Genomic DNA, 23,586 nt, shown 5'->3' on the forward strand with positions numbered 1-23,586 from the left:
GGCTGGCTGCTGTTTGGGTGATGGGTAGAGAGAGGTAGTTAGGGTGAATCAGATGGTTGGTGCCTGGTCATGGCATTGCCCCCAACCCAAGCGCAGATAGCTAGATGCAGCGCCGTACTTGCACAGTTGCACAGGCATGTCTGGGCCTAATTCATGTGCGCTGTTACCTGCAATCGTGTTGTGCCTGATGAACAACGGCTGGACTCTCTGTTGCACGAGATGCGGACCACTTCTTGCCGTGTGTTTTTCCTGGTTGTCACTACAGTGAGTCATATCTGGCAGCAGTACGACTTAGCAGCAACTAGCAAGACAATTAGTAAGGATCATCACCCATTCTTCTCTTGACTATGATTGGAGGGCAAAGCTGGTACCTGCTTCCTTGCAGACCCCAAGTGCTGCAGGTAACATTCGCTGTGACCAGTCCAGCAGCTGCTGCAACAGGCATCTTTCTTGCACGCCATTTTGCCTGCACAACGTACTACTAATTTAGTAATCTACATCAAATCCAGTATTAGTTTTTTCTTGCATGTCTAGTTGACCTATGTCTCAAAAGTGTGTCATCCAGGTTATACGCAGCAGGCTTATGAGGTGTCATCTCGTGGTTGAGACCTTGTTCATGATACTTATTAAATTAATGACGTTAGGTTTGACTAAAGTGTCAAACACTACTACACTAGCATATTAATCAAGTATCATCCTCAGGAAGGAAAAGGGCTGGACTTTGGAAGGACCTTATCCAGGGCACAAAAAGGCAGCCAAGATGCTACTAGCCCAATTGTTTTTAGCAAGTACACAATGGTCTAGCTAGGTCATTATAGTAAGCAAGCTAGGGAACGGGGATTAGCTCACCAAACTAGAAGGTGAAGCTCCATTTCTTCATGTAACCACAAAACAGAAACTATACACACATATAATATATTAGGGGGGTTGAGAATTGAAATGTTTAGATAGCAACCAATCTCTTACCCGCATCTTCCAGATCCTCTTCAAGGCGTAAAGAAATGCTGCATGAGAATTCTGTACGAGCGTGAGCAGGTGGACAAGCAGTAGTCAACGAGCACTATAATTTGTCCAAATCTAAACCAGAATGAAAGAATGCTAGCATCTTGACAAATTTATTCTGTACCTGATGCCCACGAATTGTGCGGTTAGTTTGTCAAATGGCCAAATTAAATATCCCCTTTAGGTAAAAAGGGGCATGATTTTTTTTTTATTGAAGCGACCAGTTGAGGTGATTTTATTTGTCAAACCATTCAAGAGATGGTTGAACTTTTTGAGATACTAATTTGAATTTAAAACTTTTAAACTGCTCCTACATATATGTACGGGAACATAACCCTAGTTGAGCTGTTGCCATTAGGACCCCCAAATTATATGTATTCATAGGATCAGTATGTATGCCTGTATAGTACAAGCTATGCATCATCCGAACAAAAACACTTTCCGATTGGACTGTACTCGAGCGCAAGTCCGGCCAAAAAGGGCGCAAGCTTTGGAGCAGAAAGGAGCTCGCGACGCCTTGTGTTCCGTTCCGAGCTAACGATTTTGCTCTTTTGCCCCCTTTTACCTACTTTTTGCTGCCCCGCGTCTTTAATCATGATGCGATGATTTTGCTCGGCAGTGCTCTTTTCTTGACAGTGCCAGTACGATGAAATGAACATGCATGCCCTTCGTTCCTAACCTTTTTTGTTTGTTGGAAACTCAGCATCGGTTTCAAATTCCAATAACATGGATGCATGCTTCCCCTTTTCGTTGACATGGAGACCACTCATGTGCACCTTTTTCGGTTCGGTTTGGAAATTGTACAGTTCAGTAACAAAGGATTTGATCTCCTCTAATCCTATGAAGAGAGCATTGTTACCGGAACAAGCGCTTAAACCGGAGGCAACCCCAACCCCCCCCCCCCAATGCGTGCCGTGGAAAAGGAACAGAGGGGGTGACGGGCGCGGGGACCACGGCGTCAGCGACGGGTCGGCAACCTGACAACTCGGTGCCGGGCCACGCCGTGACCGGCCCGGGCCCCCTCGCACGCCCGCGACCGCGAGCCGAGCCCGTCGCGTCACCTTTCCGGCCCGCTATCGGCGGGGCCCTGCTCTACTACTCTCCGGGATCGCGACGGGAGGGCCCAGCACGGAACCTGCCGCGCGGGTCCCACTCCACGGCGTGGCGTGGGAGGGAACCGGCCGGGGAGGTCTGAAAACTCTGAACTCTGAAGCTGCCAACAGCAGCGGCCGCCGCGCGGGGCGGAGCCGACGAGCGCGGCGGCCTCCGCGCAGCGAGTCGGCGGCGGCGCCGGGCCTCACTGCAGACATTATATGCATCCTCGCCGGCGTCGAGGAAGATCGTCGGCGATCGTCGGCTGCCGACCGGATGATCCCGAGCAGACATTTTTCACGAGCACGCTGCATGCGCCGCTCGGACTCGAACCCTACCTTGCTCGAGAAAAGAGCAGGAGGAAGATTCCTCCTGCTGCCGGCTGGGCCATGGAAACCAGTTCCTGTTCCTATTCTGCATGCCCACGTTGCCGCACGGGCACAGGGAAACCAGCCATGGTGGCTGCCGCTGTGCGAGATGCCAGCCAGGCTCCTCACGGTTCGTCACGTCGTCGCGGCCACGCCAACGCAAAAGGCTAGCCAGACCTTTTTGAATCTTCGGGCGTCGGTAGCCCAGCACAAAATCTCGTGTCTGCTCCCACCGAAAAAGGCGGCGACCGGCCAGAGTTTCACCGGCAGGCAGATGAGATCCGGCCAGGTTTCACCTCAGCTGCACGGCCAAGCATACGAGTGAGAATTTTGGGTGCCATTTGTTGCGAGGAGAAGAAAACAGGAGATATTATTTGTCGAGTGTCTCGTGACCTTTGGAATAGTGTGCTAGCTAGTACTAGCTCCTTGCAACTTGTCACGTCACTGTACACTTCTTGCTCGTTGAGGCTACGGGGGGTAGCACGGACCTACTAGTATCCTACGGCAACGTTGACGTCCTAGGCCCTAGGAGTACGTGATGTGAGAGCAAGGATACTGCTGCAGCAACTAACATTCCTGTACATGTCAAATGGACAAAGATACTATATGCCTGCCCGTGCATTAACTCTCAGGCACAACATCCGTTTGCATGCGTAGGGCCTAGTTGCGTACCTTCCTCTTGTGTTTCGCAGACGTATGGACACAATCACACACGCACGCCCGCCCTCCCTCACCAAATTCATGGAGCCGCTGCTCTTGCTTGCTTATCCGTGCATCCATCAACTGGTTTCTTCTTTCCTGGTACTATTTCATTACACAATAAATTAGAAAAATACTTCCTCTTTTTGGAATGTTCTCTTGCAACTTGGATGTTTGAGCACCCCTCACCATGATGGCACTCGATTTTTGCATACCATCGTCGGTATCCGACTTAACATAACTTTCTTACATCTCTCTTTTTTTTAGGAACTTACTTACATCTCGTAATTTCTCTCTCTCTACTTCTAGACATCCCTCCTCTTAGGCGCCTCAACCGACACCATTGTCCCACCTTCATTCTCCTATCTGCCCGGTTCCCAAACACCGAATTCACGATGACATTCTATTAGGATCTGAAGGATATTTTTCTAAACAGAAAAGTTAAAATAGTGTTCTGATTCAATGGAACAACCTTCTATGCACTTTCAAAATCTTAAAAAATTATTCTGATTGCAGTAAAAGGAGAGAGTATTTATACCCCTTACCCTCGTGTTGTGCTCCTACCTACCCAAGATATTCTAAGAATATTCCGGCCTTAAAGGACATTTCTAGAACTTGGAGTATACAAATTGCCTATTCTACCGAGTCACGTTTCATCCATGATCCTATCAGTAACCTTCGATCCCTTTGGTTTTCACCATTAGTTCAGATGACGAATTCATACTTGTGGCCATCGAAGGTGCTCGTTCCCTTGGGGATCTTTCTCCTTGATCGTCGAGGACCTTCGGCCAGGGATCGGAGGATAACGCCTTCATCGTCATAGTTGTTTGCATCTATAGAAACAATGAAAAAGAAACGTTAAAGGTTACTAATAGGATTTTTACGGGACCATCGACCGCCGTCTCTCGGAGATGGCGATCCCCAACACATTCCATCAACATGTTAACCTCATTCGATTTGATTACACGCCTTTATCAAGCCACCGCCTATAAACAGTACTTCACTTTGTTGTTGCCACGGAGGCCACCGCCTTGCCACCCCTCACCACCACCTCTGGACCAACCTATACCCCTCTATCATTTCTTTTCACCCAAAGAAAATCTGATCTTTATATCCCAATCTACAGATCCTAATCTCTAAACTTAACGATAATTGACGGCTGGAGTCTCGTTAGGGCTGAGGACAATAACCCACCTCAACACAAATTACAATAGAGATTGGATGGAGTGAAAATAATCTCTCTAGAAATAGATGAACACTGAGCGTTAATATTTTTTATAATTTTTTTCTCAATCAAACTTCTATAAATTTTGACTGCATTGAAACCTACAATACCATAGATGCATTAACAATACTTAGTTAATGACGATTTAACAAAATCGATATGATGTTAACTTAGGATAAAACAAAAATAACCGAAACTTTCAAATGGATAAGTATTTGTTTGTACAATTTCCTATCAAAACCTAAACGACTCGTGTGCCAATCCGAAGCAATTACTAACGCGATGAACATAGCAAATCCTCCGTCGCAATGGCCCCATGCAGCAGGTCAAATCGTTCCAGCCACTTCGTTCGTTGCCACAAGTCACAACCATGGAGGGAGGAAGGGAGGAAGGCAGGAAGGATTCTGAATCCATCACCCATAAAAGGGAGGCCAACCACTCTCTTTCTACGAACTCCATCTCTCTCCTCCAACCCTCCGTCTCTCTCTCTCTCCAGTCTCCACCTCACCCGTCCTCTCTCTCGCCCAACCCCCGCCCCCCCCCCCCCCCCCCCCCCCCCCCCCCGGCCCCAATCTAGTCTGCCCTGCTCTACTCTACTCACTCCCCCAACTGCCAGCCGAATCCGCCCTCTCTCTCCTCTGTTTATCGAGCTCGGCCCAGCAGCTCCGCCATTCCCCAAGCACACCAACTCCTTCCAGAGGCCGACGCGGTCGGCGCCATTCAATGCCCCCCTGCCCTCCCATGCCATTGCACTGAGACGGAGGGCGCCTCTGCTCTCTGAGACACGACGCAGACACCGCCACCTCCTTTAACTCGCCTGCCTCGTCGCTTCACGACGCTGACTCGCTCGGGAACCCATGCGCCCATGCACCCGCACGCCTGCCCGCCGCATTCGTGCGCCTCCCTACAAGTCGACACCTAGCGGAAGCTGCGGCTGCCAGTGAGGTGCAGCAACACCGGGGGAGCGGCAATGGCGGCGGGGCGGCGGTTCATGGTGTCGGCATGGTTTCTCGTGGCGCTGGCGATGCTCTCTTGCGTGGCGGAGGCGGATGACGGCGACGTGCTGCTGGAGGTGAAGCGCGCGTTCGTCGGCGATCCCGAGGGGGTCCTGGCGGGCTGGAACTCCAGCGGCGCGGGGTTCTGCTCCTGGGCCGGCGTGGCGTGCGACGACGCGGGGCTCAGGGTGGTCGGCCTCAACCTCTCCGGCGCCGGGCTGGCCGGGCCGGTGCCCCGCGCGCTGGCGCGGCTCGACGCGCTCGAGGCGATCGACCTGTCGGCCAACGCGCTCACGGGTCCCATCCCGGCGGCGCTCGGCGGGCTGGCGAGCCTCCAGGTGCTGCTGCTCTACTCCAACCAGCTCACGGGCGAGATACCGGCGTCGCTGGGCAAGCTCGCGGCGCTCCAGGTGCTCCGCGCCGGCGACAACCCGGGCCTGTCGGGCGCCATCCCGGACACGCTCGGGGAGCTCGGCAACCTCACCGTGCTCGGCCTCGCGTCCTGCAACCTCACGGGCCCGATCCCGACGAGCCTCGCGCAGCTCGCCGCGCTCACGGCGCTGAACCTGCAGCAGAACGCGCTGTCCGGGCCCATACCGCGGGGCGTCGCCGGCCTGGCGAGCCTACAGGTGCTCGCGCTCGCCGGCAACCAGCTCACGGGCGCGATACCGCCGGAGCTCGGGAGGCTCACGGGGCTCCAGAAGCTGAACCTGGGCAACAACTCGCTGGTGGGCGCCATACCGCCGGAGCTCGGTGCGCTCGGCGAGCTCCAGTACCTCAACCTCATGAACAACCGCCTCTCCGGCCGCGTCCCGCGCGCGCTCGCCAAGCTCTCGCGGGTGCGCACGATCGACCTGTCCGGCAACATGCTCTCCGGCGCGCTCCCCGCCGAGCTCGGCCGGCTGCCGGAGCTTACTTTCTTGGTGCTCTCCGACAACCAACTCACCGGCAGCGTTCCCGGCGACCTGTGCGGCGGCGGCGGCGGCGGCGACGAAGCAGAGTCCAGTAGCCTCGAGCACCTCATGCTCTCAACCAACAACTTCACCGGGCAGATACCGGAGGGGCTCTCGCGGTGCCAGGCGCTGACGCAGCTCGACCTGGCGAACAACAGCCTCTCCGGCGCCATCCCCGCCGCGCTCGGTGAGCTCGGCAACCTGACGGACCTGCTGCTCAACAACAACAGCCTCTCCGGCGAGCTGCCGCCGGAGCTCTTCAACCTCACCGAGCTCCAGACTCTGGCATTGTATCACAACCAGCTCACCGGCCGGCTGCCGGACGCCATCGGCCGCCTCGGGAACCTCGAGGTACTGTACCTGTATGAGAACCAGTTCACCGGCGAGTTACCGGAGTCCATCGGGGACTGCGCGAGCTTGCAGATGATCGACATCTTCGGGAACCGGTTCAACGGGAGCATACCGGCGTCCATGGGGAACCTGTCGCAGCTGATGTTCATTGACTTCAGGCAGAACGAGTTGTCCGGCGTGATCCCGCCGGAGCTCGGCGAGTGCCAGCAGCTTCAAGTTCTTGATTTGGCCGACAATGCTCTGTCCGGGCCGATTCCCGAGACGTTCGGGAAGCTCCGGTCACTGCAGCAGTTCATGCTCTACAACAACTCGCTCTCCGGCACCATCCCGGACGGCATGTTCGAGTGCCGGAACATCACGAGGGTCAACATCGCGCACAACCGGCTCACCGGCAGCCTCCTGCCGCTCTGCGGCACGGCGAGGCTGCTGTCCTTCGACGCCACCAATAACTCCTTCCATGGCGGGATCCCCGCGCAGCTCGGCCGATCGTCGTCGCTCCAGCGCGTGCGCCTGGGGAGCAACATGCTCTCCGGGCCCATCCCGCCGGCGCTGGGCGGCATCGCCGCGCTGACGCTGCTGGACGTGTCGAACAACGCGCTCACCGGCAGCATCCCGGCGACGCTCGCGCAGTGCAAGCAGCTCAGCCTCATCGTCCTCAGCCACAACCGGCTGTCAGGGCCGGTCCCGGACTGGCTGGGCTCGCTGCCGCAGCTCGGAGAGCTGACGCTCTCCAACAACGAGTTCACCGGAGCATTCCCGGTGCAGCTCAGCAACTGCTCCAAGCTCCTGAAGCTCTCCCTCGACAGCAACCACATCAATGGAACAGTGCCGCCTGAACTCGGCAGCTTGGTGTCCCTCAACGTGCTGAATCTCGCACACAACCAGCTCTCAGGTTTGATTCCGACGGCGATCGCAAAATTGAGCAACCTCTATGAGCTGAATTTGTCGCAGAATTACCTGTCTGGTCCGATCCCTCCGGACATTGGCAAGTTGCAAGAGTTGCAGAGCTTGTTGGATTTGAGCAGCAACAATTTCAGTGGCCATATTCCTGCATCTCTCGGTTCACTCTCCAAGCTGGAAGATTTGAACCTCTCTCACAATGCTTTGGTCGGAGCAGTGCCGTCGCAGCTTGCCGGAATGAGCAGTCTGGTGCAGCTGGACTTGTCCAGCAACCAGCTGGAAGGGAGGTTGGGAGTCGAGTTCGGCCGGTGGCCGCAGGGCGCGTTCGCCGATAATGTCGGACTCTGCGGCAGCCCGTTGAGAGGTTGCAGCAGCGGAGGAGACCGGTCGACGCTTAGCTCGGTGACCATCGCGCTGGTGTCTGCTGCGGTCACGCTGGCGATTGTGCTCCTGATCATCGTGCTTGCTCTGATGGTGGTGCGGCGCCATGGCCGGCGGTCACGGGAGGTGAACTGCACGGCGTTCTCGTCGAGCTCGGGCAACACGAACCGGCAGCTCGTCGTGAAGGGCTCGGCGCGGCGGGAGTTCCGGTGGGAGGCGATCATGGAGGCCACGGGGAACCTGAGCGACCAGTTCGCGATCGGGTCCGGCGGGTCCGGGACGGTGTACAGGGCGGAGCTGTCCACCGGCGAGACGGTGGCCGTGAAGAGGATCGCGCACATGGACAGCGACATGCTACTGCACGACAAGAGCTTCGCGCGGGAGATCAAGATCCTGGGCCGCGTCCGGCACCGGCACCTGGTCAAGCTGCTCGGGTTCATCACCTCTCACGACGCCGGCGGCGGCGGCAGCATGCTCGTCTACGAGTACATGGAGAACGGCAGCCTCTACGACTGGCTGCACGGCGGCGGCGTCGGCGCCGGCGGCGGCCGCAAGAAGCGGGTGCTCGGCTGGGACGCGCGGCTCAAGGTCGCGGCCGGGCTGGCGCAGGGCGTCGAGTACCTCCACCACGACTGCGTGCCGCGGATCGTGCACCGGGACATCAAGTCCAGCAACGTGCTCCTCGACGGCGACATGGAGGCGCACCTCGGCGACTTCGGCCTCGCCAAGGCCGTCGCCGAGAACCGGCAGGCCGCCTTCGGCAAGGACTGCACCGAGTCAGCTTCCTGCTTCGCCGGATCATACGGCTACATCGCTCCAGGTAATCCCAGCCCCTGAAATGAAAAACTTCAGACGCAATTGCAGATTGGCAGATGCAATTCCTGACAATGTAGAACGCGTCACGTTTCCTCTGCAGAGTGCGCGTACTCCCTGAAGGCGACGGAGAGGAGCGACGTCTACAGCATGGGCATCGTGCTCATGGAGCTGGTCACCGGCCTCCTGCCGACGGACAAGACCTTCGGCGGCGACATGGACATGGTGAGGTGGGTGCAGTCCAGGATGGACGCGCCGTTGCCGGCCCGGGAGCAGGTGTTCGACCCGGCTCTGAAGCCGCTGGCGCCGCGCGAGGAGTCGTCGATGGCGGAGGTGCTGGAGGTGGCGCTCCGGTGCACGAGGACGGCGCCGGGGGAGAGGCCGACGGCGCGGCAGGTCTCCGATCTGCTGCTCCACGTTTCGCTCGATTACTATCGCGCCGGCGAGAAGCGTTAGGATTTCGAAGACTGGGGAAAACTTGTTCTAGAGCCGCCTTTTCTCTGTATCGTGATTCAGCTAAATGCCTAAATTAGCTTATTTTTCATGAAATTAGCAACAAAGGTTGTGGCTTCGAGGGTTCGCCATTGAATCAAGTCAAGAATGCCCTTAGTTTAATTTTAAATTTTACTGAGTATGGAAATCGCTTGTACAATTATCTGAAAATGGTTGAGATCCCTTACATGTTACTCATTCTGCAAGTAGCTGTAACAGTAATGTGATTGCGAAATGAGAGACGGCACTAGAGCGCTCATAGGACTGACATGATTGTATAACCTTTAAATAGGAAAGATTGGCAAATAAAAATCTAGAAAATCATTATGTTGAACGAAAAAGAGCCATGAAACAAATGCCACCAGACAGAAAGAATGGCGGAGATGCAAAAGCACAATCATTATAACTGAATAATTTTGCATCAGAGAAGGTAAGCCATCAGATTCTGAAGCCATGATTGACATGTCTTATAGAAGCAAACCATCGAATCCATTGTGAAACAACGCTTATTACAAGGCCACAGCTGGAATGTGGAAGCTGTGGAAGCTGAGACAACAACTAAGACGATGGGGGGTCTGCAGTCCTGACCATGTGTACTGACAACAAAGTTGCAAAAATACAGGTAGCTGGCAAACAAATTTGAACACCTATTCATCGTCATCTGCACAAAAGGTGGAACAAAAAGTTGTTAGGCCACATGGCTACCAAACAGAATGAAGACTGCAAAAAATGAAAGTGGTCAAGTTTGTTGTTCCCAAAGCTTTGTGTACACAAATAAGCACCTGTTAAATGGTCAACTGCACATGTATTTCAGTCACCAAAATGGCAAAACATAGATTTCACAGCAAGAAATTAGCATCATGCTGCCCCATTGTTGCAGCTATTCTCTTCTCTGCAGTCATACTCCGAAATTTTATTCTGGCTTCATTAGGTTTCCCTTAGCAGTAATTTATGTTTTCCATTATTTTGATTTGGATCTAAGCTTTATGAGATATTTTGTTGATTTTCCAAGTCATGCAAACTCCATTTAACATTCATAGTTTTCAGCTACTATCACATCCTCAGTTACCTATTAAACTGTCAGATATATAATGGTGCCACCTGACTATGTTTCCATAAAATCGACTTACGTACAACTATCTTAGTGTGGCAAAGTTAGATCATGTAGTGCAGCAGTTTACAGACATTAAAGAACATTATAACAAAATGAGACAAATACCTCAATCTATTCTGGTTTATTAAGGACTCCACATCGATAGAATCAGAATGAAAACGAAGAAAAAGAATGAAAGTAGTAAGCTAGAATCCATCACAAATAAGGTTGATAACACTCTTGTCATAGTGACAGTAACACATAAATGCAATGATTTTTTGGAGGTTTATAAGGGATTTTTTGGAGGTTTATAAGGGAAAACAAAACAAGAAAATAAAAAAATCAACAAAACACTAATGAGGCAGTGCAAAATCTGTATAGATACGGAATTACATTTCAGCAGTGACCAAGAGAATGCATCTGCAAGTTAAGGAATGGCGCCTAATCCAAGTACTGTATTAATAATAGATAAGGCCAAAGGTAGCAATGAACTCCTCTCCTCAGCAAGGCATCAATACGGTAAGACCCAAGATCCAACATCACCAGAAGAAAATTTCTCCATCCCCATAGCGAATATGAATTTTTGGGATCCCACAATGGTGTGGCCACTCAGCATGCTACTCGAGAAACAAGATTACATCTACAGTAAATATATTTCACACAATTTGCCAAAGAAAAATACAGATTTGTTGAGTCCATTTGTTTGAAAGATATTTCTTGTTTGAACGGATAATGTGCAAAACACTAAGTGTTTGTACTACTTTTGCTAGGATGAATGTGGATATCCACATCACAAAAAAATGGAAGCAAATTCAGCCATGCTCTTACTTCATATATACCGTCATGAAAATTCTTCAGGCATCCAATTTCAGACAAAACAGGTGACAGTGTAGCAGTTTGGGTCAAATCAGAATTCAGCATAACTCTACACGTTCCAGGATGAAGATGAATCTAGATTTTTTGGGGGGAAGTGTTTTAAGTTCACCCTTCATCCCTGCTACCAATCAATGAAAGTTTTTTCTAAAAAAATAAAATGCTTGAAATTCATATGCTTTTCCTCTGTTTCAAACAAAGCTGAAAGGGAAGTTTGCCAATGTAGCTCCTGGATGATGCATTAGTTTCTCTGACTCTAGGAAAGCCAAATTATAAAATAGCATGTATGAGAGTGCTTGAAGGGGTTCAAAAATCGACTGTAGGAATATACTAGTAATTCCTCAAACACTCTAACATCAGTATCCAGATCAGGAAGCACTACCAACTCTTCTAATAGCATTGCATTACAAGGAGAGAGAGTGTAAAGTATTTTTTTATTGGAAATGGGAAAAACTGGCAACAGTGTGGCAAAACAAAGAACACAAAATTGCAATCATGAAATATCAGAGCAAGTAAGCACAGTACCAATGTAGCGCCGCTCATTGGCTTCCCTGGCGCGCTCAAGCATCTTGTCAAGGTCCTCCTTGAGCTTCTCATCAAACTTTACCAGCTGGTTCACGAACACCACACCAATACCCATCCCCAACACATGCTCCCAGGGATCTAAAACAATTTATGAATGACAACCACATGAGAATGAATCATCATACCTAAAAGGATGCTGATGCAAAGCAACATAAAACAATCATCAATGGTAAGTGGGCATTTGAAATCAAACGGACTATCACGTTGACAGTATGACCCGCTAAATCAAGTGAAATGGTATTTCATAGCTTCATAAACTGAACTAAGACCCCGAAATTTCTAAATCAAATCCTAATATTTCGCCTATATCAGGAGAAGCCAATAGCTAGGTCAAATCTACAGCCCACAAACCTAAATCACGAGCCATATCGCATCTAGGACTCCAAGGACCAAGGAAGCGCCCAAACCAACCGAAATACCACGGGCTAGTGGAGCCACCGCAGATCAGACGGAATCAAGCGCCCGGATGGCGCCCCGAGCGCAGGACGCAATGCGGAGACAGATCACGAAACGGAGAAATGAACGGGCGATGGGGAGAGGGAAGGGCAGGGGAAGGGGCTATACGGCGCATGTAGGGGAGCTTGCGGAGGGCGTTGGAGTACATCTGGGTGCCCAGCCCCAGGAGGGCGCCGATGATCGTCGGCGTCGCCGGCATCCTGCTGCTCTCCTGTCCTGTCGGGGCGGACGGCACGGCTGCGGGGAGAGGAGTGGACGACGAGGGCGGAGAGAGAGAGAGAGAGAGAGGAGTGCTGTGGCGAATGCGTGAGCGGAGAGGGCCTTGCCTACCTGCTGGACTTGGTTCCTGCAGTGTGGGCCGCCAATGCGCGGGTTGTACCACGACAGAGATGTGTGGGTGGAAATAAAGAAGCCCATGGGCCTAAATACATGTTACCCCGATTTGAAATCATTCTGTGGCATTCACAGCTTCCTTTGTTTTGCAACTTTCTTAAAATATCTTCCCATTATGTTCTCTCCCTCACATCTGTATTTTTTTCCGACAACTAAGACCCTGTTTGGAAGTCCAGTTTTCAGACCAAAATCAGTGCAAAATACATGTCTGTAAAATTTTACAATCAGAATCGAAAAGTGCTGTTTGGATGAGCTGTGACCGGTAGAAATTTACAAGCGTATTCGGCTCTTACGCCCGGAAAAAAAAATAATCGCCTCTATCGACCACACTAAAAAAACGACGAATGTCGGGCTGAAGCAAGGGTCCTCCTCGACTCGTCGTCGTTCTCTCCGTCCCGTCGTTCTCGGCACTCGCCGGCCAAACCTCTCAATCCCCACCTGAGCGCGCCGCGGTGGTGATGTTGGGGCGGCCGGAATTCGAGCTCCCCTGGCCGATTGCGGCGAACTAGAATCGGGGTAACGAGCACCCACGATGGCGAGCCTGAGTGGCTGCGAGATCGCGGCGGCGAGCCCGCGCATCAAGCCACCTCATCGTCAACTCCCCACCATTGACAGATCTTCCACTGCCATCCTCTGCTGCTGCAAGTCACTGCAGACTCTATCCATCATGCTAATCCACCGCCATTGCAGTGCTCTGCTCTGAATCTCTGATCCTTCTGCAGCTGAGTTCACAGAATGCTTTTTGCATCATGATGCTCTGATCCTGCCTTTGATTCGCACATTTGGATGGAGGCTGACTACCTTTCGAGGAAGCGAGCGGCGCCGGTGTCTTGCTTCGGGGCTGCCTGCTGCGAGCGTGAGAACGAGATGGCCTTGTTCTTCTCCTTTCTGTTTCTTTCCACTGGATCGTTCGTTTCTATTTCTTTCCATTGTGAAAGGAATTGGGTAGCCAAACAGAAATTTACAAGGGAAAATATTTACAAGTGTTTTTTCTTGTGCACATAGAAATACACATGGAAGCCATTTGCAAGTGAAAATAATTACAAACCTTCCAAACAGGGCCTAAAATAACTTATAAATTTAAGGAACTACTATAATCAGAAAAATTATTTAAAGGTAAAAAATAAAGAATGATGGTAGAATTAACATGTTTCGATTCATATGTTTTTTTTTCCAAAAAATTCAACTACATCATGGTAAATCTTCGAATTTGCACAGATTTATCAAGGAAACATAGAGAATTAAAATATTTGTATTAAGTTTTGAACATATATGGCCACGGAAACAGTGTTGTTTGAGGAGTATTTGTGTTATTGATGTCCAGATGCGGCTTTTTGATTACTTGGACACTTGGATTGGATGTTGAGCATCAGAGTCCAAACGAGATATCGACGTGCAAGTTAAATATAAAATGGGAACAGGTGCCATGTGTTAACTACATTGTTACTCAACCAACAAACATGACTTTGTGAGTAACATATGTGGCTTAGCGTGGGACATTCGATGATATATACTCCGTTTCCATTTCAGTGCCGGTAAAATGGAATCAAGAAATCGTGACAGCGGCTTGATTCACAACTTGAGTTCTTGACGCAGCTGTCAAATAATCAGCCATGCCTTCTTTTTTTTTACTGCTTACCACATCATATCGTATACTTTGTGAATTAGTGGTGACTTTGTTACCTCCCCATCACACACATATCTATGCGCATCGGCATGATCACTACGGTGATAGAGATAGAGGTGATATTTTGTGATGAGGACAACCTTTTCCGCACATTTTGTTAGGATCTCTCTATTTGATTTTCTATTGTTCCAGGAGCCCAACACACTCGATTTTCTTGACCATTAGATCAAAATCCAACAGTGCATGTCTTTCTTCCCCTTCCATCTCTGTTTTCCTTGCTAGCATCTTCTCCCTTATGCCATACAGTTGTAGCTCCACCACAGTTGTGGCCTGATGCCCTAGTTCGGCCCACCCTATCCTTGTGACCGCCACCACCATTGGACTATCCTACCATAGCGGTCTTCCTATAAGCTTGTTGTTCTCGATGAAAATCTCACCCCAAATTTCCCATATTCCATCCTCAAACCTCAAATCTCCAATCCTAGTTGTACCGTCGGTCTCTCCGAGGTGCTAATAGAGGTAGAATGTGCAGTTGTGCACGTGTGTATTCGTATGGGTAAATGTATCCGTGTATGCGAGCCTCAGCATCGGAAAATAGATCTAAATGTGAGATCCTTACGAAAATTGTAGCAAGGGAACTAGCTAATCCCTCCCTTAATCAATCGATTAAGCATATATTACCACTGCACCCAAGGTGAGAAACACTTGGTGGATAAACACTAGCTTGCAACATACGTGGCCGCAGCCTCCACACGACATCTCTCACATGCGGCACCTTCAGTTATGTTTGAGCGTGATGCGTGGTGTCGCACCCACCGTTATTTTATCCGCTCGAGACAAAGCTGCAAATCGTGTAGGGGCCCGGCGCAGCATGCTTGCAACAAGATGAGACGTTTTTAGTGACGCCGATGGGGAGAAGAAAGGGATAACCCTTTTCTCCTTGCTCTGGCAGCTTAAAGCGCAAGATTTTTGTTTTTACCTTTGTTTATTAGCAAGGCTGGGACAGAAGATATAGGGCTGCGGGTGGAAGAGGTTTCGTGTGCTGTGCGCACACACTGTTGCAGGATCTCGAGCAAAGAAAGGTGCACACTGAGAAAGGTACTTGGAAAAGGAGGACATAGAGAGCAAGACCGAAGGGAGAACATCGGCTACTTGGCACGGCAGCTATTGGACCATGTTAGTGCTACTGTCTGGATGTTTGGGTTCTTTTTTCTATTCTTGGTGTTGGGTCAAACACTCAAGCCCTTTGATTTCTCCTGATTTATCCAGAAATATTTTTAAGATAAAATACTTGTAATATTATTGGGCATATCTGTAATACGTTTGAACTTGACCGCCACAGGAATGAATGGTGACCTTCATCATCAACACTTCCCATTCTTTATTCTTCCTCCAATGTATCCCTCTGTTGTTTTTCGTATATTCCTCAATTGCTCCGGTTACAACGCTCGCCCACCTCACCGCCGCTCCCAGCACACTCTCCTGCACATCTCCGGCTCTCACTGCCAGATCTATGACCACCAAATCTCCTCGAGCTAATAAGAACAATCTTCAACATGTAGTTGATTTGTTACGTGCACCATGACCTACTCCACCGACCATCCTTCATCACCTAGCCAGTGGTGCCCTTGCCACCTTGCTGCCCACCTCTTTTGCCAAAGAAGCCAATAATCGTGGGCTTCTCTAACCTAAACCTAATAAACACTAATATATATATATATATATATATATACATATATATATATATGTGGAGCCATTATTCGCTAGAGAGACTCAAAACATGATTGAAACTCGCAGAGATGGAGAATATTAGGGTTGTAGGTCACGGGAGATGAACAAGGTTGAGTGAGGACTAGCACCAAAATTGTAACTTTTTCATAAAAAAACAAGAGTGCTCCAAGATGGTAGAGTTTTGTTTCTGCTTCATCGAAATTAGTAACTAGATGCAAAATCCTAGAACTTACACCATCAAACCCAAAATATAGCTATGTTTAGATTTAAGTTAATCATTTTTAACTTTGAGTATGAATAGCAAAAAAATGGATCATAAAGATTGACAACTTAAAAATGATATTGGCATATTCATCATGAAACAACTATCATAATATGTAAGTTTTCTTTTTAACTAAATTATTTATAAATATTTTCGGTCAAAGTTAGAAATGTTGGAACAAACCTAAACATAGCTATATTTGGATACAGAAGGAGTGGGAGTATTAACAGTTGTTCGTCTTTATTTTTTTCAGGAAAACTAGTGGAAGTATTCCCTAAGTCCTAAATTATAGATCATTTTAATTTTCCTAGGTACATTGCTTTTACTATGTATTTTGGAAAAGCCCAAATAACCTATAGTTTGGAATTGAGAGAGTATGATAGGTTTGCTTATGTTGCCCCACGAATCTAGAAAAATGTTACAGTAAGGTACAATTTGCGTGACTTGATAAAAATAAATTATCCATCCATCCGACAACTCTAATCATAATAGTCATTGGATCTGTTATCTTTTCTAATAAATTATCCACCTCTGTCAATAAAAATAGACTAAAGTAACCCCCTAATCTTCGTGTAAATTATCCACCTATGCCATTATAAAAAATAATACAAATAGCCCTCTAAATTTGCATATAAATTATTCAATTATGTTATTATTAAAAGTTAAAGTAACCCCTAAATCTAAATCTAAATCATATAATTATAACAAAATATTAAAGTGCACCAATATAAAATTCTAAATTACTATTTCTATCATTATTAATATATCATTTATGTTATTGTTTATATAAAAATACTGCCCACGATATGTGTCATCATGTATTCATGTATGATGGAAGAGATAAGAATATCAATTCACAAACAAATGGTTCAATTAAATATATATCAAAGACACATGGAGGTGTGACACAAAATGAAATCTATTGCAACTAAATAATAATAAATATATATTTTAGAGTATGTGTTAGAATATTTAATAGATAAAAGAGGGCGTGAGATAGATAATTATAATTATTAACTATAAACTTTATTTTTATATTAATTCTAATTAGCCCGCGTGGGAGCATAGGTTGATAGGCTAGTATATAAAAGTAGCATGCATGCTGATGGATATGCCCAATAGGAGTAATAATCTGCATAACTACCACTAACACTAATCTAATTCATGCATCATAACTAACACTTTTATTTCTAGTTCTTGATGAAAAGAAAACGAAGATTGTTACTTTCTCCTATGATTTCCTTAGTTACATTGATAGCAGCTGGTACCTAAATTAACAATGTGTTATGTAGCCATCAAATTAGACCCAAGTCAATGTGACAGAAATTCATAAGCTGGACAAGATTGTTGTCTGACCGGGTAAGCATCAGTATTACCGGATCAATGTAATGCAGCATTCGACACCTGCTCCGTTGTTGCCACCCACTCATACAACTTTTTCGTTTCTTACAAGTCATATACGAGGAATGCTGGATGTAACTTTATAGACACGGATTCACTACTGAGTCGATTACTCTACGAGCATTTGCTGACGTCCACACGGTCCAGTTATTGGAAATTTTATCTTCTCCTTTCCTTTTCACCGCACTCGGTGGTCTCCAGAGGACTTGCTGTATGCAGAAAGTTATAGGAATTTCACACGAATCAGTATATATATATATATCCGGCCTGGAAGGTTTTATTTGCAAATTTTTCTAAACCTGGAAGGTTGGACTGCGGTTGATTTTTAGAAAAGTTGAGGGCTTTTTTGAAAAATTATCTGAGAGAGGAGCTGGACTAGGGGTTGATTTTTATAAAGATTGAGGGTTTGTTTGCAAAGTGACCGTGAGTCACGAGATCCGGACCGATCGCACGGTCGGGAATTGGCCGTGACGTGGCTACGCTGATTGGCTCTCTTTTGGTGCATGAATCATATATAGAGATATATTCGGCCCTTCACGTACTTGATGACCAGGATCCATGGAGGAACCAGGAATTAAAGCCTGGTTTGAAAATTTAATTAAGTGACTTTTATGCACGGTATATTATTTACCAGCGGCGGAAACAGGCAGTCTTAGGCACTAAAAATATATCTGGGATAATTCTGAATTTTGCGTGGCTCTATGTCTCACAACTCAAACTGAAACGTAGAACCTATCATTTCCGAACTTTCAGAGAAAAAATCCGATACTGCCTGCCATACACGTTCAGATTTGAATTACATTGCAAAACCTCGTCAACGTACAGGACAGTTACTGTCATGAAACGGCAGCACCTGCAGCAACAACGACCCAGTTGCACGTATGGCACCGACAGTGATCATGAGCACCTGAGCGGCAGAAGCTTCCGTGATCTAGTGGTCTCTTGTGCTTCAAGAGTCCAGGCCGGCAGCTTCCCTGCAACGCATCCTCCCCAATGGGTCGGACTACTGGACTCTCACAAGTTTTAGCAACTGATTAGCTACTAGATGCAATTAACACTGACCGTTTGGTACTCTTATAGCTAGCTAGGGGCAGCAAAGATCCAAGAATTGGAAGATCCCTGCTGGCTCTTGAGTACAAACAACACCAATGATACTACCCAGCTGCTAATTCGAGCTACTTCATCGATCATCCGCGCTTCCTCCAATTCTCGCGGCAGAACATGTATGGTCTTAATTCAGGCTTTAAACTGTCTAACTAAGACCCAATATCATTTTCCACTTACAAAGAAGTTCAAACAAAAAAAAATCTTGAGTCCAAAAATCGCACGGCAAGCTCCCACATTTTATTACTAAATTGTGTTTAATAAAACAGAGTTTTTTTTTCTTCTATAAAAGGCATTATTCTAAGGTAGTCGAACACAATAGAATTTCCTAAGTTGCTCCAAGAAGTCTCTCAGGCTTCAGTTTTCTTGTTCGCTGGTTCTTCAAATGGATTTTAATTTGTTGAGAGGATTGCCTAGGCTAGGCCGAGTCGCTAGGTGGTCAATAGTACCGGAAATTAATCGCAAGATGCCAGGTGATTTAATTTGAATGTATAATGTCAACGTTTCTGTTGGTTAGGTATTCGAAAGGACCGAAAATGAATATTGAGAAGCCAATGCAAGCGATTTAATTTGATCATATATGATGCCAACTTTTCTTGTTCGCTAGCTAGGTAGTCAGTAGGACCCCGCGAGAGGCAATGCAATTTAATTTGATGATATGCCCCTGAATTTTTCTTGCTTGCTAGGTTGTCAGTAGAACCGGAAATGAATCGCGAGAAGACAAAACAAGCTTAAATAGCGAGATGTCACTAGGGTCGTCAACTTCCTCCACCCGGTTACAAATAAATGCCATTGTAACTGTACACTAGGCATCGACACAATCAATCTCCAAGTCTCAACTTTGACCCCTCAATTTTAGTATTTTATATATTTACAAAACCAAACAAAATCACAGCTTTATGGAGGCATATATATATCTGTGTATGCGACTCACGTGTCCAATTAAAGATTTTGAGGAGGAAAAAAAATGGCAAATAGCCGCACACAGGGGCAAAAGGAGCTAGAGGAGTTACTGCTTGCTTAGTTTCCTAATTCCAATTAAGTACGTACCCTTTTGGGAGAGATCACACGACTTTATTTGGTGTTTCCTTCTCCCACACATGGAGATGCATAAAGGTCAATTCACCAGCTAAAGGGACGTGCTGTTGTGCGTGTGCTTCAGCCTTTACATACACTGTTGGGGGAGGAGATCGAGGAGGTAGAGAGAGAAGAGGAAACTGCGTGCTAGGGAGAGAGGAGAGAGGGGAGGGGAGCGGTCGGGCGGCCATGGGGCACCACTGCTGCAGCAAGCAGAAGGTGAAGCGCGGGCTGTGGTCGCCGGAGGAGGACGAGAAGCTGGTCAAGTACATCACCGCCCACGGCCACAGCTGCTGGAGCGCCGTCCCCAAGCACGCCGGTACGGTCCGTCTTGCTGATCCATGGGAGGAATTGGATTTGCTCATGTCCTCCTGAATCCTGATGCGCGTCGTGTTCTTGCCGAGTCGACCAGGGCTGCAGCGGTGCGGCAAGAGCTGCCGGCTCCGGTGGATCAACTACCTCCGGCCGGACCTCAAGCGCGGCACCTTCTCCGAGCAGGAGGAGCGCACCATCATCGACGCCCATCGCATCCTCGGCAACCGGTACGGGCACGCTCGCCGTCTTATCTCTTGTCTCCCGGTGAACTGGTTGGTGCATGGAACTCATCCGCGGCCGCCATGGCTGCTGGTCTCTGCGCGCATGCTCGCAGGTGGGCCCAGATCGCGAAGCACCTGCCCGGGCGCACGGACAACGAGGTCAAGAACTTCTGGAACTCGTGCATCAAGAAGAAGCTCATCGCGCAGGGCCTGGACCCCAAGACTCACAACCTCCTGCCGGCCTCCAGGTCGTCTCTCCTCCACGGCAACGGGGCAAACCCTAGCAATCCTGCCCAGTTCCACTCCAATGGCGCCACCGCCAACGGCGGAGCAACCACGCCGTTCACCATCAGCTCCCCGACCAAGGCCGCCTACGACACCGTCGCAGCCCCGCCGCCGCCGGAGATGGCGCCGGCAATGTACGACGTCCCTAACTCGGCCGGCATGCTCATGGGGCATGACCAGGCGGCGGCCGCGGCGATTCCGGGATACCCCTACCCCGACAACGGCTGTGGTGTGCTGATGAGCTTCAGGGATCAGAATGCCGCAGGTCTCCAGACCTCCATGGACTTCATGAACGGCTCCTCGTCGTCGTCCTCCATGGATCACGTCGGCGGCATGCCTAATGGCAACGGCTTTAGCCAAGGCATGGGTGCCGCCTTCGTGGACGTGACGGCAGGAATGTGGACCACCGCCGTCGAGTTGGGTATGTGTGCAGGGACAGAGGTGGGCCAGCAGCAGTCGTCGCTGCCGCTGCCACCACAGGGGCTGGTGCAGGGGGAAGTGGTCGGCCGGCCGACGATGCTGAACGGTGGTGGTGCAGCTGCTGATAAGGGCATGGACATGATGGACGTCTCCTCGGTGTACGGCGGCGCCGGCGCAACGGCGTTCGATCTGGAGCTGATGGAGTCGTGCGGGTTGTTCTGCGGAGGCGGGGGCGGCGCCGGCAACGCCATGGAGCAGCTGCAATGGGACTGCTAAGCTCACTATCGTCCTCACCCCTAAGTAGTTGCTGTCTTCCATGCTTTTAATTCGATGCCTTCTTTCCTATTTGATGTTCGGTTTCCTGGGTTCTTGATTCAGATCGTCCTTTTCAAGCAAGAAATGCATGCTGAGCTGAGTGACGAACTCGATCTAATTCAGATTTCAAATAAAGTTTATCTGAAAATTCATCTTGATTACTTGCAACCATTTGGCGATATCTTCTTCTTCGCGTGTTCTAGCTCCCTCTTGATTAATTCATCTGAAATTTTATCTCAGCAAGCAAACTGAGATGATGAATTGCAGCAGAAATCACATTTCTGAGCACGCACGCCGATCCTTATCTTTCTGCAGTCTTTTCTTGCACTGCAGTCAACTCATGCAAGAGGAACAAGGAGTCAGTTACCAATTGGCAGCAGCACATACGTTTCAGCCTTTTAGTGCAAGGAAAGTTGTTGAATTTTGTCAATTAATGCAGAGGCGCACAAGTTTTTATCTCCAACAAACAATGCACCTTGCATATGCTTGCATTAACACCTTTTGTCCCATGTATGCACAACATCCAAAAGTGTAGACATTTTATTTCTATCTTGCAAAGGATATGCATACATTTGCACACAAGAAACACTGCATTGCATATAAATTAATTAACATTTCATCTCCGTTTATCCTGGAAATTGGTGGACAACCACGCAACGAATGCACACGAAACAAGGTCCTCAAGCTCACGTGCACATGGAAATAGAAGGTCACCCAAGTCATATTTTATTACAAGATCTCCAGTTTATCCATCTGGTTATGCATATTGTGGTATGGTGATAAAAGGGTCGCATTAAAAGAGAGAATTGCATGCTGATCATTTCTATTTTTCATGGATGGTAAGCATCATTTTTCATGCATTCTTGAACGTATCCTATTTTTATGAAAGAGTTAGATATAAGAAACTGTAGTAAACAATTGCGGTGTTTTTGTAAGTGGAGGTGGTAATTTTTAAAATAAAATAAAGAATAGTTGAAACTATAAGATGGTTCCATACTAGAATGTGAACTAATATAAAAGTTAAAAGGAAATATTTTATGATCAAACTATGTTTGGTTTGCCGATCATCAAGATATTCCATACATTATATAAAAGATGATTCTTTCAAAAGAAAATGTGAATGACACATAAAATAGTATTGCATTCAGGATATCATATAAGTTGTGCCTGTTAAAGGATATTTACATTCATTAATCTAGGATTTCGATATATATTTCTTATGTAAAGCATAATTATATGTGAATATATATATATATATATAGCCACGTTGCTTATGTTTTCAGAGAAACAGAATGCAATGCGAAAGTGTAATATTAATATGTATGCATCACACACAATCTAAATTTATCAATGTATATATAGAAAAGTGTATTGTTGTGCACATCCAAGACAAATAGCTAGCAACTTGATCCCGAGTTTCATATACAAGAACAATTCAGTTAGGCAGACGAATTGATCGTATATTGGATGGTAACTTGGTATATGTATATCCCATTCTTGGATTGCTTCAATTCCAGTTTGTATCCGAAGTTCCCAACTACTGATCTATTTTGCAAAAAGATGATAAAATAGAGTGTGTGTTTTTCACCCAGCAGGGCCATAAAAAGCAGTAGGTCGTAGACAAAAAATGGACGACTCATACAAATTGTTTAAAGATGATGTTGCATTGAATTAAAGTATCGTGCAAATGTTAGCTGTTTATAATGGACAGTAAATTGTTTCCTTAGGCCATTTCCTGTGGCAGTTTTACCAGAGTTTCAATCTCCTAAATGAGGTGCCACATAGGCTAAACTGATGACATGGCAAGATATTTATGAAGAGAGAATGGGTATGTCCTCGCTGTGACCAAATTATTTTATCATATGCATTGGAAATTGAAATAAAACCCTATTGTGACCAAATTGTTTCATAACACAATGCAAAACTTAAATGCTATGACTCGCCTATGAAGCCGCGAAAATGAAACTATGCATTGGAGGAGTTGTTTCATTCATCAAACCAAATCTCCTTAGATGACGTGGCACTATTGGAAACCGTGAATTGAAACTCTTCACCGGAAATTGTCTTGTCATGTTCCTTTTTTAAAAAAAAGGTGGTACCATTTATTTACTAACATGCAGGACAAGCCCAAAAAATAAATGAACTCGTTATATACCA

At 47.8% G+C, this 23,586-nt stretch overlaps 3 protein-coding genes across 3 annotated transcripts; 2 read left to right on the top strand and 1 right to left on the bottom strand.

Annotated features, from left to right (window-relative positions):
* The first annotated feature begins 4,951 nt into the window (after positions 1 to 4,951).
* On the top strand, positions 4,952 to 9,469 carry LOC112879576 (LRR receptor-like serine/threonine-protein kinase GSO1). Its single transcript, XM_025943854.1, has 2 exons — positions 4,952 to 8,786; positions 8,883 to 9,469. The coding sequence occupies exons 1-2, from the start codon at positions 5,357 to 5,359 to the stop codon at positions 9,233 to 9,235; spliced, it is 3,783 nt and encodes a 1,260-aa protein (XP_025799639.1). The 5' UTR covers positions 4,952 to 5,356; the 3' UTR covers positions 9,236 to 9,469.
* A 243-nt stretch (positions 9,470 to 9,712) lies between these two features.
* On the bottom strand, positions 9,713 to 12,592 carry LOC112883638. The gene is made up of 3 exons (XM_025948977.1): positions 12,387 to 12,592; positions 11,763 to 11,900; positions 9,713 to 9,932 (listed from the first exon to the last, which is right to left on the bottom strand). The coding sequence occupies exons 1-3, from the start codon at positions 12,475 to 12,477 to the stop codon at positions 9,919 to 9,921; spliced, it is 243 nt and encodes an 80-aa protein (XP_025804762.1). The 5' UTR covers positions 12,478 to 12,592; the 3' UTR covers positions 9,713 to 9,918.
* A 7,392-nt stretch (positions 12,593 to 19,984) lies between these two features.
* LOC112882081 (transcription factor MYB83-like) lies at positions 19,985 to 21,587 on the top strand. Its single transcript, XM_025947060.1, has 3 exons — positions 19,985 to 20,192; positions 20,286 to 20,415; positions 20,523 to 21,587. The coding sequence occupies exons 1-3, from the start codon at positions 20,063 to 20,065 to the stop codon at positions 21,388 to 21,390; spliced, it is 1,128 nt and encodes a 375-aa protein (XP_025802845.1). The 5' UTR covers positions 19,985 to 20,062; the 3' UTR covers positions 21,391 to 21,587.
* The last annotated feature ends 1,999 nt before the right edge of the window (positions 21,588 to 23,586 follow it).

The sequence above is a fragment of the Panicum hallii genome, chromosome 2, assembly GCF_002211085.1.
Source record: "Panicum hallii strain FIL2 chromosome 2, PHallii_v3.1, whole genome shotgun sequence".
NCBI lineage: Eukaryota > Viridiplantae > Streptophyta > Magnoliopsida > Poales > Poaceae > Panicum > Panicum hallii.

Excerpts from the sequence above, each read along its gene's own strand:
- LOC112883638 (XM_025948977.1), bottom strand. The coding sequence starts at position 12,477 with ATGCCGGCGACGCCGACGATCATCGGCGCCCTCCTGGGGCTGGGCACC. Across the intron at positions 11,901-12,386 it reads CAAGCTCCCCTACATGCGCC|ATCCCTGGGAGCATGTGTTG; the intron begins GTATAGCCCCTT and ends AAATTGTTTTAG.
- LOC112879576 (XM_025943854.1), top strand. The coding sequence starts at position 5,357 with ATGGCGGCGGGGCGGCGGTTCATGGTGTCGGCATGGTTTCTCGTGGCG. Across the intron at positions 8,787-8,882 it reads ATACGGCTACATCGCTCCAG|AGTGCGCGTACTCCCTGAAG; the intron begins GTAATCCCAGCC and ends TTTCCTCTGCAG.
- LOC112882081 (XM_025947060.1), top strand. The coding sequence starts at position 20,063 with ATGGGGCACCACTGCTGCAGCAAGCAGAAGGTGAAGCGCGGGCTGTGG. Across the intron at positions 20,193-20,285 it reads CGCCGTCCCCAAGCACGCCG|GGCTGCAGCGGTGCGGCAAG; the intron begins GTACGGTCCGTC and ends CGAGTCGACCAG. Across the intron at positions 20,416-20,522 it reads CATCGCATCCTCGGCAACCG|GTGGGCCCAGATCGCGAAGC; the intron begins GTACGGGCACGC and ends GCATGCTCGCAG.